The sequence below is a fragment of the Grus americana genome, chromosome 1, assembly GCF_028858705.1.
Source record: "Grus americana isolate bGruAme1 chromosome 1, bGruAme1.mat, whole genome shotgun sequence".
Lineage (NCBI taxonomy): Eukaryota > Metazoa > Chordata > Aves > Gruiformes > Gruidae > Grus > Grus americana.
In genome coordinates this window covers 148204363-148216609 of record NC_072852.1, presented here as the reverse complement: position 1 = coordinate 148216609, position 12247 = coordinate 148204363, and the positions used below count along the sequence as shown (strand labels likewise).

Below are 12247 nucleotides of genomic sequence, written 5' to 3'. Positions count from 1 at the left end.
TACGTCTAATGCAAAGCCTCCAATTTAAAACCTTTTACTGTTTTAGATGTCAAAACCAGGAACAGACAAAATACCACAAGTAAAATCTGTAGAATTACCACTAAAAACATATTTTGTATGAGAACTAGGAATAGCTGAAAAATATCCCATCTCCAGTTGATCACGTTGCACGCAATATTTATTAGTGACAAGATTTTGCAAGTGTACCATTCCTAGCCATAATATGGGAAATATCATGTCAGTTCTCCATGACGTATTAATGAGAGGTGTCCCACCCAAACCAATAAGCCTAGGACATGCTCAAAGTTGGATTAATTTGGCCCCGGACTCAATCAGATAACCAGTAATTCTCAGGTTTTGCACGGTTACATCCACCTGTTGATTTAGAGGTTACAAGTGGGAGCTGCCTTATTAAAATTGCTCTCCAGCTTAAAAATCTGACACACTTAACAGAGGCAATCAAGAGAAAAAAGCCTGGTCTGTTCATCAATGACAAAACGATAATAAATAATCAAACACAATTATTATTGTTTGCAGGGCTAAAATTATTCTTAAAGAAATTCATTGCCATCTGTAAGCTTGTTAAAGTTGATTACAATTTTCTCGTGCTGGTTTTCTTCCCAATGATTGAACAGTATTGTCTATTTTTAAAGAAAAAAAAAAGCTGCTTGAATAATAAATTGTTTTTCCCAAGATAGAACAAACCATAGTGATGAACTTTAAGAAAGGTTACCAAATTAGAACCGAGAAAGAAAAACAAGTATTTTCCTGTTCAAGGTTTTGTTTTTAATGTGTTTTTATTTTTAACTGGATGGAGTGCTGATCACAGAAAATTCAAGGCTACCCGGACATCAGACTGCTCAATTGAGTGAAAAGTTTGATGACTTATCTAAAAAGTGAGGTCTGCATGTGAAATTAAATCAGTATCACTGCTGCGAGATAACATGAGGAGGGGAGAGGTTAATATCGCTTATTAAATAATGTTAAATGAGATCAAACAAGACGTGCAGGATTCAGGAGGGCTCTTGGAGCTCCAGTTGTTTCCCCAGGCTGCTTATGCAACCTCGCTTGCGCAAGCTGGGTAAGGGCCTGCCATTTTATTACATAAAGTAGCCCGAAAACACGGCTAGGCCGTTGCGAGCTCCATTAAGTGCTGTATCGGAGTTTCTGTACCAGTTAGCATCTAGAAATTTTAAGAAACGATCAGAAGGACTTACACATTGCTGAGTTTGGGATTGTTGCTGTTGTTTCAATAGCAATAGACCTCATGTAAAAGCTAGCAAATACCATCAGCGTGAGTTACAGTTGAATGCATCGTGCTTTGACCATTGCTTAAGTGAACAGCAATACACAGTCTTCGGCTTAGCACAGCCATGGTAAGTACGATTTAGGGCTTTAAAATCTGCCTTTCAGATGATTAAGCAAATTGTCTGGTTTAGTAAACAGCAGTCAACGCAACATTATTGTTTTAACCAGTGGTTAAGTGGATAGCTGGAGAAAATTAATTTCCAATGCATCCTCACAGTCTCAGTTCAGGATTTCAAAGCCTGGTCTCGCGCAGACAGATAAAACCGTAACTACAGCAACACCAGGTCAGGGAAGATGACCACCTTGCCTCAAATTCTCTCCCTGACACCGGGCAGCAGCAAAGGCTCGGGAAGCCTGCGCAAGCAGGGCGGGCGTGTAGCAATATTACAGTCTCCCAGCGGAGACTTCTTCAGCCAGGCATTGTATCTTGGTATTCAACGCCTCTTGGTGGGATTGCTTCCGTGAATATAATTGCTTTCTGAACCTACTTGAACCCAAGAAGATAAGGCTGTCTATCCTCGCCATGCCTGCACAGCTCAATAATAGGACACCAGGGAGCAAGTGTAAGCACTGTACCCTGCTTTTTGAAGCGCTGCTGAAGTTCTAGCTCACACCCTGGTTCTGCTGTGGAGCACTTCAACTACCTTCTTCCAACCAGCTCTTTCTGCAGCAGATGTGCTATAATGGGGCCAGCCCTGGGCAGTGAAGGTGCAAACCCCCGGGACCCCCTCGGCCTTGGGAGCCTAGGGGGCCAGACACTGGAGCACTTCATTTTGCAGAGCAGACATGGCCGGGGGGATCCCCTGGCTTGGCACCTCACCTCAGCCGTGGCCGGACACTGGTGACGAGGGGTGACTATAAGAACAAGGCAAACCAATGGTGATATTTCCTCAGGATACTCATCGAGCTTCCAAGAATTTGCAGCTCAAAACTTCCTAAGCCAGAGGCAGTGGTTTTGTATTTAATAGCCCTTGATGGATTTCTCTTCCATGAACTCATCCAGTCACCTCATTAGCTGATGTAACCTCTCAGCATCCACATCCTGTGGTGAGGAGCTCGGCAGCCTGACCACGCCACGTGAAGAGCCACCTCCTTTTGTTTCCATCCCCACAACTTCCTGCTTCACCCGACGCCCTCCGCTGCTGTCGCTGTGAACAGTCATTCCCAGTTTGCCTTCTCCATGCTTTGCTTAATTTTACAGATTTCTGTTGCATTGCTTTATCAGCGTAGTCATTCCTCAGGCAGGAGCCGCTCTGTTCCTCTGATCACCTTTGCTGCCTCTCTCTGAATGTCCTCCCTCACCACTACAGACCTTTGAGGTGGGGTGATCAACAACATGGTACTGAAGATGTGGGCACACCATAGTTTATACAGTGAAATAATGGGATTCTTTTTTATTGTTTTCCATTCTTTTCAAAATAATCCTTAATGTTCTATTTGCCCTTTTTTTAAAAAACCTCACATCTGAGCATTGCATTGATTTTTTTCCGAGTTTTCTATAGAAGATTTTATCTAACTTTCTGCATCTTCAGTGACCTGTAGCCATAAATTTCTATGATTTTTGTTTGGGTCACATATACTTTCTTATATTAGCTTTCAGCCTGGCATGCATATTACATTCATCTGACATGAAGACACTCAAAGAGAAAGGGTGATTGAAATGTCCCAGTAGATGATACTCTGTCATGCTAGCACTTCTTGTATGTTTTGAAGTGACAAAGAGGTTTTATACCTGAACTTCCAAATTTCCATTCTGATCTCAAATGCACATGCACATCCTTTAGATTTTTTTCCCATACCATCATTTCACTTGGCTAGAAATCTATTTTATGCACAAATCCCTAAGAACAGTGGTAAAACAGCTTAAAAACACCTTCCGTCACAATCAGGCCAGCAAAAGACCAGCTGTTTTCACACAGACTTGTGCCCAAGCAGGAGAAGGTGAGATAACCTCCCTGTTCCCACCACTTACATGGTCATTTTTGGAGTATCTTGGAGCTCTGGGCATGCTACCTGCTGCGCAGGCAGAGAAGAAAGAGATGGCGTTGCCTCAAAGAGCCTGCAGTCGAAGGACAGGACAAGGAACAGCAGGCAGGTACTGACACAGTACAGGGCAACGCGTGTGGCAATAGTGTTTTCTAGTGACAAAGGTCCAAACTCACCAGTGACCTAACTTCTGTGAGTTTTATTTTTCTGAAGCCACAGGTGAATTTTTAGACTGAAGCAGGATTAAAATTAGCATTGGAGGTGCTTAAGGCAATATATTCCTCCCAAAAGATAGCAGGCAGCATGCAGGAACACTGATCTCTACCAATGATCCTTGGATGAAGGAACAGAAATGTCTTTACCAAAGTGTAATTTAACACAACATTTTGGTTGGACTAAGTTGTGCTTCATGGTTTGCCTTCAGGGAGAAGAGAAAGAGGAAGAGAAACATAAAACCCAGTACTTACTCCTCAACCCCCAAAACGTACATCAAATTTATGCGTACAAAACCAAGAAAGCCGTGCCCCAAAATCCCTCAACCTAATCTGCTGACATCCCTGAGCCACTGCAAGATAAATGCAGGAGTGGAGAGTGAAACATGTCTGCAGTTTCTCAGCTGCTTACTCCAAGCAAGAGCCTACAGGACCACATCCCTTCTCACCCCCTTGCCGTTCCTGCCCTGCAATTCATATTTCTGAACTCAGCTGGCGATATACTGGTATATACATCCTGTGTGGCCCATAGCAGGTCACAACAAAGAGTAAGGCCTTTAGGCCCTCCCAAAAATACCAAAAGCACCATTACATAAACAAATCCACCACCATCTATACATTCTGCTTGAATATAGTTACATGGTGTTTCCTTTTCAAACTTCAGTAATCAGTCTCATAAAGTCAGTCTATTAGCTGATGCTGATTTCTGACTGAATTAAATCAGCAAAAATACAAATATTTGCACGGCCTCAGCCTAGTTTTCCAAACCCAAGTTTTAATAAGATCAAGGATTAACAGAAAGCTAATCCAAACCTAAGAAAATGACTAGGTTTTATACAGATACCCCTACAAAATCTGCAACTCAAGTGCATCTGCCCTAAGAGCCTGAAAGCAAAAGTATAAACACAAATGAAAGTGATTTAAATTTTATACTGTCCAGCTTAGAAAGAAAAGCAATGAAGTGCACATAAACCACACATTTCTTTGTCATTTTCGACTGTATGATATTTACAATCATCAATTGTATATTGATGTAAGTAATCTGATTGCTCAAAACTTATGGTTGAACACAGGCAATGATTATTTAAATCATTACATTTGCTGTGCAAAACGTCCTATCCTCAAAGAATGCTAGAGTTACAAATCAAAATCATCAGTTGTTGATCTTAAATTTCCTACCTTATACAAATGTGTTACAATGCAACATCAGTTACATGATTACATACTATTTTTTTCCACGGGGCTTCACTATTTTGATGTATTGTTAATATACTGAGCTACAAATTCTTCCTCCAGTTCAAAAAGTGGAAAACTCACCCTAGCCTACTGCAGCAGCCACCAACTGGGTTGAGTCCTTTAGGTCCACTTAGACTTAACTGGGTCATACAATGTTACCATCCTGTCCACAGCAAACCCGGTGCTAGGAGAAGGTGGGCAGACACCACGGTGAAGGACTGAGACTAGCCCTGGTGCCAGGTCCTGCTCCCTGGGGTGCTGTCTGATGGTGGGGTACAGGATAAGGAGGAGAACAAACACATGGGCTCAGCGTGACTCCAGAGCCTGGGCTCCACAATGGAGATAGCTCCTCTCCAGGTCCAAGGTCCATGACTGGAGCAACAACAGTTGCTCCTCACGGCAAGGAGACAGCAACAATTGCTTTAAGGAGACCAGGAGAAGGGCAAAGAAGCAGAGGCAGGGGCTGAAGAACACAGTAGGTAGTGTGAAGAGGAAGATGAAAAGGATGAAAAAGCAGTAGTACCATGATCTGATCACTGAAAGACCATGGCATCATTGGAAACCGTGGTTTTTGTAGGCTCATATGTCCTGTCCTGGTCCATCACAAGTCTCCCGTCACCTTTTTCTGCCCACAATTCTTTCTCTTGGTCTGGGTTTTCCACCTCTATCTACAGTTTCCTGCACCTTGTTACCAAGCTTTGTCATCTACAACCCCATCAAGTCCTTTGACTTAATTTGAGTTCCCTGCTCTTCACTTTTCCCATGCCTCCATCACGAATACTTCTCCATTCTAGTCCCACCATTTCTTGTCACCATGCATATGAATTAAGCAGTTTCCTCCCCCTTCCCCACCCTGCCTCTGCATCAGCAGGCACACCCTGCCACCGAAGACACAGCTGTGACAGGCTTCAGTTCTCCCTCCTTATGGTGCTCACCATAGCAGTAACATCTGGGAAGAATAACTGCGGGGGGGAAATCCACTCAGCCCTTCAGCCACCAACTGGAGTGTCCTCATTCTTCCCGGGAAGATGAGAAGTTGCTCAGCTCCTAACAACGCTGGGGTGTTCAGCACGCTCCGCGCTGAGAGCATCTTCAGCAAGTGAGTGCAACAGTCAAGCCCTCAACATCCCTCCACCGAGAGTGCGCAACCTGAGTGTTGTGACAAAATGCTAACTGAGAGAAATTCTGGAAGATTTTCATAGGCTCAAGATAAGGCACACCCCCATCACAAGATTGATCCCAAGCCAAGTATCTTTTTCCTGCTCCAAAACACCAAGCCACAAGAATTCAACAGTCTCAATGAAAGTGTTTCTCAACATAGCCAAAAAAATGCAGATTCACAGAAAAAGAAAGATCAAGGTCTCCTAATGCAGGGTGATGTATACCTAAACCATCTTTGTCAGATGCATGGCCAAAGAATACATTTCCCTCTAACCACGTTCTCAGAAATAGCTGAACCATTTCATCTGAAACTTCCCAAAGAGAGTCTGTCTTCAGCAAACACTCAGCCTGGAAAATGTCAGCCTAGTTTTTAGCTTAGCAAATGCATAAGCACCTGAGAGGAGAGCATTGTACTGGAAAGCACTAGATAATTTTAACTGTAGACAACATTACTGCCTATGATGAAATAACAATTCCTGCAAGTGCTCTCACATGCTCTAGGCTAGAAAATGGGGCAATAGTCGTAATTCTGTAAAGTCTAGTCCGTGGGTTCAATCCTGCACACACGCAGGGTGACACCTTTTATTCAGGAGGGAAAGCAGTTTTAGGCAAGCCTACTGTCTCCAGGCTTCGGAGCAGGGCACAGAAGTGCTGCCAGCTTGGGGAATCACCCTGGTGTTGGATATCTGGTTCTGGAAAACCTTCGTTTTCACATATTCAGTAAGACAGTGCACAGCTTGGCAATTACGTTCTTCAAATACTCCTGTTTCCAGGCCATCCCTGCAGAGCGACTCTGTGTCAATATTCATCTACAGAAACATATGCAGGATTGGGCCCTCCACCAGCTGACAGCTCTGAGAATCGGACACGGATCATCGGATGAGCTGGCTAGGTCTGGAAACTGTGAACACTAATTATTTAGTATCACCAAACAAACTAAACCCACGGTGGGATACAAATTAACATTTCACGCTGGGGTAAGAGAGAAATAATTTTCCACTTCAAGAGGCGGCCACTTGTTGAGCTGAATGCTCAGGTTAGCCGTGCTCGTCCGAGGGAACCCTGCAGCCCTTCTGGAGATTTAGCACCGTGAATATTCACGTTCCTCTGCTGGCTGTAATGCTTATAACTGCTAATTATTTCTGAGTCACTTGAGTGAAAGTAAACTGCCATCCTGTAGACGGTTAAGGAGTACGGAGGAAAGTTTCTGGATGAGCGTACTTGTTAATTGACAAATCAGACCAGTGACCATCAAGGAAAACACCACCGCACAACTCTTCGTGAAAGAAGAGTTCTGCATCTTCCCGCATTGCCACTCAGCCGTGGATTTAAGATTTCCCCCCGTTCTGCACACTGAAGAGGAACAAGTCGGAGCCCGGCGCAGGGCTGCAGCAGCAGCAGGGCTCTCCCGGCACACGACACAACCTCTGCTCCCACTGGCAGCCTTCGCCTATTCAAAAATCCCACTGGTCTTACTGGAAGTTTTGTTTGATCAAATACTGCCCGGTCGCGTCGCAGACCCTGTTCCAGTCTAGCCTAAAAGAACGCCCAACGTCAGGAAACTGCCACCCGCACCGAAACGAGATGGGCAGGGGGATAGCTTGGGGGGCAACTTATTTTTCCAACGGGAGGGGCCAGCCCGGCCGGACCCCGCCAGCCCGGCCGGGACAGACACAGCATGCTCCCCACGGAAACTTTCCCGCGGCAGAGGCGATGCCACCCCGCACCGCCGGGCACGTCCGCGACCCCCGCGGTGCGTGGGACGGAGGGGAGCTGACCCCGATCGCCGCCGCGGAGGGTCACGCGTGGGCTGGCATCCCGCGTGGGTGCCGCCAGCGGGCGCCCCCCCCCCCCGGCTCGGGTGTCGCGGGTGGGCGCCCCGCGGGGCGGAGGGAGGGCCGGGGCCGCAGGGCCGCGCGTTACCTGGGGTGCCGGTGCTGCGGGAGCGCGGCGGGGAAGCCCCAGCCGCCGCCGCCGCCGCTGCTGCTGTCCGCGGTGGCCACCTGGGCGCGGGATCCGCCGCCGGTGCCGGTGCCGGCGGTGCCGGTGCTCGTGCCGCCGGGCTGGATGCCGCCGCTTTTCCGGTGCCTGCCGGTGCCGCTGCGGCAGCGGCCGCCGCTGCTCCAGCCGCGCAGGAGGCCGGCCTCGGGAGCCGGCAAACTCTTCCTCGCCGACGAGGAGCCGGGGACGCTGCCCGCCTCCTGCCTGCCGCCGGTGCCGGTGCCGGTGCCGTGTCTCATGGTGCGCGGGGCCGCCGCATGCCGCGCTGCCGCCGCCCCGGGCGCCGCGGGACCCACGCGCGCCGGGGCCAGGGGCTCCGCCGGCAGCGGGAGGCCGCCGGGAGCCCGGGCTGCTGCGGGGGGGGGGAAAGGCCGGGGGCCGGGGGGGCTGCTGGCTGGGGCTCCCGCTGGGGCATTAAGTTGGACGCGCGGCCGGGAGAGGTAGGGCGGGCGCGGGGGCTGCGGGGCCGATAGTTCTCCGCGAAGTTGGAGCCCGGCGGGCGAGGCGGGGGCATCCTCTCCGCCGGCCCTTCATCGCCGCCCGCCGCCGCCTCCCCTCGCCTGCCCCCCGCCGCCGGGCCGCCGCCCCGCTCCCTCAGCCCATGGGCAGCCGCGGCCCCAGCGGCTGGCGGCGGCGGCGGTTCTCCTGCGCCGGCTTCCTCCGCCGCTCGCTCACCTTCCCCGGTAGGGAGCGGGGTTGGGGGTATGGGGAGAGCCCAAACCCGAGGCCGGTGCGCAAAATGGGTCAGGGAGGGGGAGAGGGAACCCGGCGCACGCCTCCCCCCTCCCCGCGGCGAGCTCCGGGAGGGCCGGGCTGGGGCGGTGGGTAGCGAGAGGGCTGCGGCGGAGCTCTCCCGCCCCGGCTCCCTGTGCACAAGTGCAGGGAATGTTCCACTGACCTACATATTTTTCCAAACATACGTGACCTTTTTTTTTTTTTTCTCTCTCTCTCTTTCGTTCTGTGGGAGGAGACAGGCGAGGATCCAAGAAAAGGAGAAGCTGGAAAGAGAACGAAAGGGGAAGCAGGGGAAAAAAAAATAAATAATAAAAACCTCAACCAAAAGCCAGCCCCGCATCAAGGATGGTTTCACAACGCCTCGAGCAAACCCCAGCGTGCCCGCGTTTACATATGTTTATAGCGACGTCCCCGCGCTGCACCGGCGGCCGCCCCTACAGCCTGACCCCGGCAGCCGCCGCCACGCCAGCCGGCCACGGTGCCGCCGACCCCGCCGGGCAGGGCTGTGCCCGAATGCCCGGCCGCCGGCTCCCGGGGCGCCCCGGCGGGGCCCCGGCTCGGCTCGGCTCGGCTCGGCTCGGCTTCGCTCGGCGGGCTGGGGATGCCCTCCCTGCTCGGCCCCCGGCCCGGGGGGTGACCCTGCGCCCTGCCCGTGCCCGCTCCCCCGGCGGCGGCGGTGGCCGCGGGAGCCGAGCCGGAGCGGGGCACGGCACCGCGCTGCCCCGGGGCGGGTTCCCGGCCTCCCCGGGCACAGGCAGGAGCTCCCGATTTGGTTATGCAACGCCGCACCGGCAATGAGAGCAAAACCTTGACAGAGAGCTTTTTTTTTTTTTCTTGTTGCAAAGTAGGTCATTCTTTTTATTCCCCACTTTGCATTTTTTTTTTTTTTGCCTAATACTCCTGCTGCAAAGTGGCCAGTGAGAGATAAGGAAGTGTACTGAAGCCTGGGAGGAGGTGTTGATTCGGAGCCTTGCTTTCGCCTCGCCGGGCATTCCTGCAGACTTCTGACGGCGGCTGAGAGGGAGGTCTGGGGTTGCCCTTCTCCCCCAAGGAGGGCAGAAATGCGCGGGGAGCGAGGGGCACGGCTTGGGCGCAGCCCGCCGGTATCCCCTCCGCCTCCCAAGTCCCGCTCTCCCCGCGCCTCCTGCCAGCGGCAGCGCCGGGCCCGCCGCCCTGCCCGCTTCTCCCGGGCCCCGCCGGCTATTGCCCCCTGCCCGCCTCTCCCGGGCCCCGCCGGCTATTGCCCCCTGCCCGCTGTCGCCCTCGCACGGCCTCTGCACGGCCGGGGCTTGCCGGCAGTGCTGTGTCCACCCGGCCAACCCCCCCTCTCCCCATTGCTATGCCAAAGAAACACGTGGAGTAGGCACTTCTTCCACCCGCAGAAGGGGTCTCCCCCTGGGATACAGTATTTGCTTTTTAGGAGAATTGCATTTTTTGTTCGGAGAAGGGATTTGCTGAGGAGGGAGAAGCCCCTTTAGCTGGTGCGAGCTTTGTCCCCGCCAGAAGGGCCTGGCTGCACTGCCATACCTGTGCCAGCAGAGTTCGTGTTGGGTGGTGGGGGCTGTTTTCCCATCTCCCCTGGCCTCCCTTGTAAAGACACGTTAATCCTTGCAAAATACCAGCCAGCAGAGACCTCTGCCCACACGGCGTGTGCGTGTGTGGGCGCAGCATGTGGGCTGCAGGTTGCTCCAGCGAGGAGCCGTGCTGCTTCTCCCACCACCCCCACCACCCAGCTCACCCCGTTACGCCGCCGTGGTGCACAGCTCCCCCCGTATGGCACATCCAGCCAGTTATTTGGTCAGATTCAATCCCAAATGCAAATGTTAATAATTACGAAGTATGGAAAAACGTCGCGCTCTTTTGCTGAGCACTTTTACACCGTACTTTATACAACAGGCATGACTAATGTTGAAAGGGTAAAGTTGTTTACTTTTAACCAAGATTAAATACAAAACTTTGAAAAGCTCCTCCCTTCCTTTGGATGAAACCCAGCATTTTTTCCCATTTGGAAATTGTCAAACAGTGGTTAAACAATCCTTTGGCAAACAAGTAGTGCCTGAGGGAATAAAGCATCAGATACATGGGGAGTGGAATAAAAGACATTTCTGTTCCTGAGGTATTTTTCTTGTGTTGCACAATGAAGTATAACATAAAATCTTCAAGCCTTGTAAGGTTAGAGAAAAGGAACTTCCCATGATTACATACACCACATGATTTGATATTCCAGTCCTTTTGAAAACCTACCAAAACCCTGCCCCCAAAACAACCCTATGCTTTCAAAAGCTGGGAAACCAAGTACCTTGAGGAAAATACCACGCTGAGAAAGGCAACCAGAGAGACATAGGGGCGTATGTACAAAATTACAAATGTTTTAACATTTTCCCTGTGAATTTCTAAGGACTCCATTGCACAAGTGAAGAAGTGAGACTGGTTAAGGTTTGTTTCTTCATTCATTCCCTAGGTTACCAGTGTAAACTTTAATTAGGGCAACAAACAGCAGATTGGCTGAGGGTGAGGCAGGCTTTTCCCAGCGCATACCTGAGTCCGGTTGTGAAATACCAGCCATTCAAAACATGCAGCCTTTCTCTCGGTCCGGTGACATATGGGAAATAACTCAATACTGTCAACACTGCGGTTGGTTTGGAAATCAACCAGAGGGTTACTCTAGATGCCACACGTAAGAACTTTAGGGAAGGAGCCCAGCGTTCAATTTCTTAAAAAAATTAAATTGTTTTATAGTCATGAAATATCAGTAACTTTTCGGACAGCAGGAGCCTGCGATCCAAAGCTGCAATCCCTTTTGTTTCGACTAGAATAGTCTGGCCAACCTTCGCAGCCCAGAAATGACACAGCAGGGTTTTCAATGGGCCGTGAACCACAAGCTAGGTGCCTCCCAGGGCGGAGGGCCGAGGGGAGGAGCAGGAGAGGACAGCGACTTCCCTGGAACCCCACTGCTCCATTGTGGCAAGCCCATGGGAGGGATGTGGGGTTGGGTGTGAGTTCAGCCTGGACATACGGGGCTTAACTCCGCTGGCTTGCTTTCTCTCACTGTCAGGGATTCAGATTATGTGGTGCCACCACTGCCACATGATGCAACCCTCAAGGAAGGAGCTACCTTGGGCATCGCTTGGCTCCAGAGCCAGAGCCTGGTCCCCACAACCTGGAAGCACAAGCATTACCTTAAGCATTACCTATGCAATATCGGCACTTTTAACCTTTAACAGACACAAGTACATGTTGCGGGAAAATGAGATGCAATTTGCAGCTGATAATTTTCATATGAAGCCTACATTTGGATTAGTGTTTGTGTAGAAATAAAAAGGAGTCCCCCAAATAATCATCCTCTAATCAACATAAATGGCGACAGTGATGCAAAAGTTAGGGATGACACACTGGGAGAGAGGGGCGTGATGGAAAATAATTAAGGACCTAATTGCAGATCAAACTGCACTGAATACAACACTATTGGGTTTTCAAGTCAGTAAGAAGGAGATGGACAAGGATTAATTTGGTTAATATTAATTAAAGGGCAAGACAGACCTTGAGCCACTTGCCTCCCTGCTTTCCATGCCGAAAGAGAGAGCAACTAGGGCAAATACATGGCAGAT

The 12247-nt window shown here is 50.3% G+C and overlaps 1 protein-coding gene across 7 annotated transcripts in view; it reads right to left on the bottom strand.

Annotated features, from left to right (window-relative positions):
* The window catches only part of NPAS2 (neuronal PAS domain protein 2), a 105882-nt gene extending 96523 nt beyond the window's left edge, over positions 1 to 9359 (bottom strand). For 2 of the 7 annotated variants that reach the window (XR_008575524.1, XR_008575523.1), the window contains exon 1: positions 7827 to 9358. Coding sequence is in view for 4 of the 7 variants with exons in the window: in XM_054813797.1 (XP_054669772.1) it covers positions 7827 to 8143 (317 nt within the window). In the remaining 3 variants the exon portion in view is untranslated. Of the gene's footprint in view, positions 1 to 7826 lie in introns of all 7 variants that reach the window. The other 5 variants (XM_054813742.1, XM_054813762.1, XM_054813797.1 and 2 more) reach the window with 4 other exon arrangements.
* Between the last annotated feature and the right edge of the window lie 2888 nt (positions 9360 to 12247).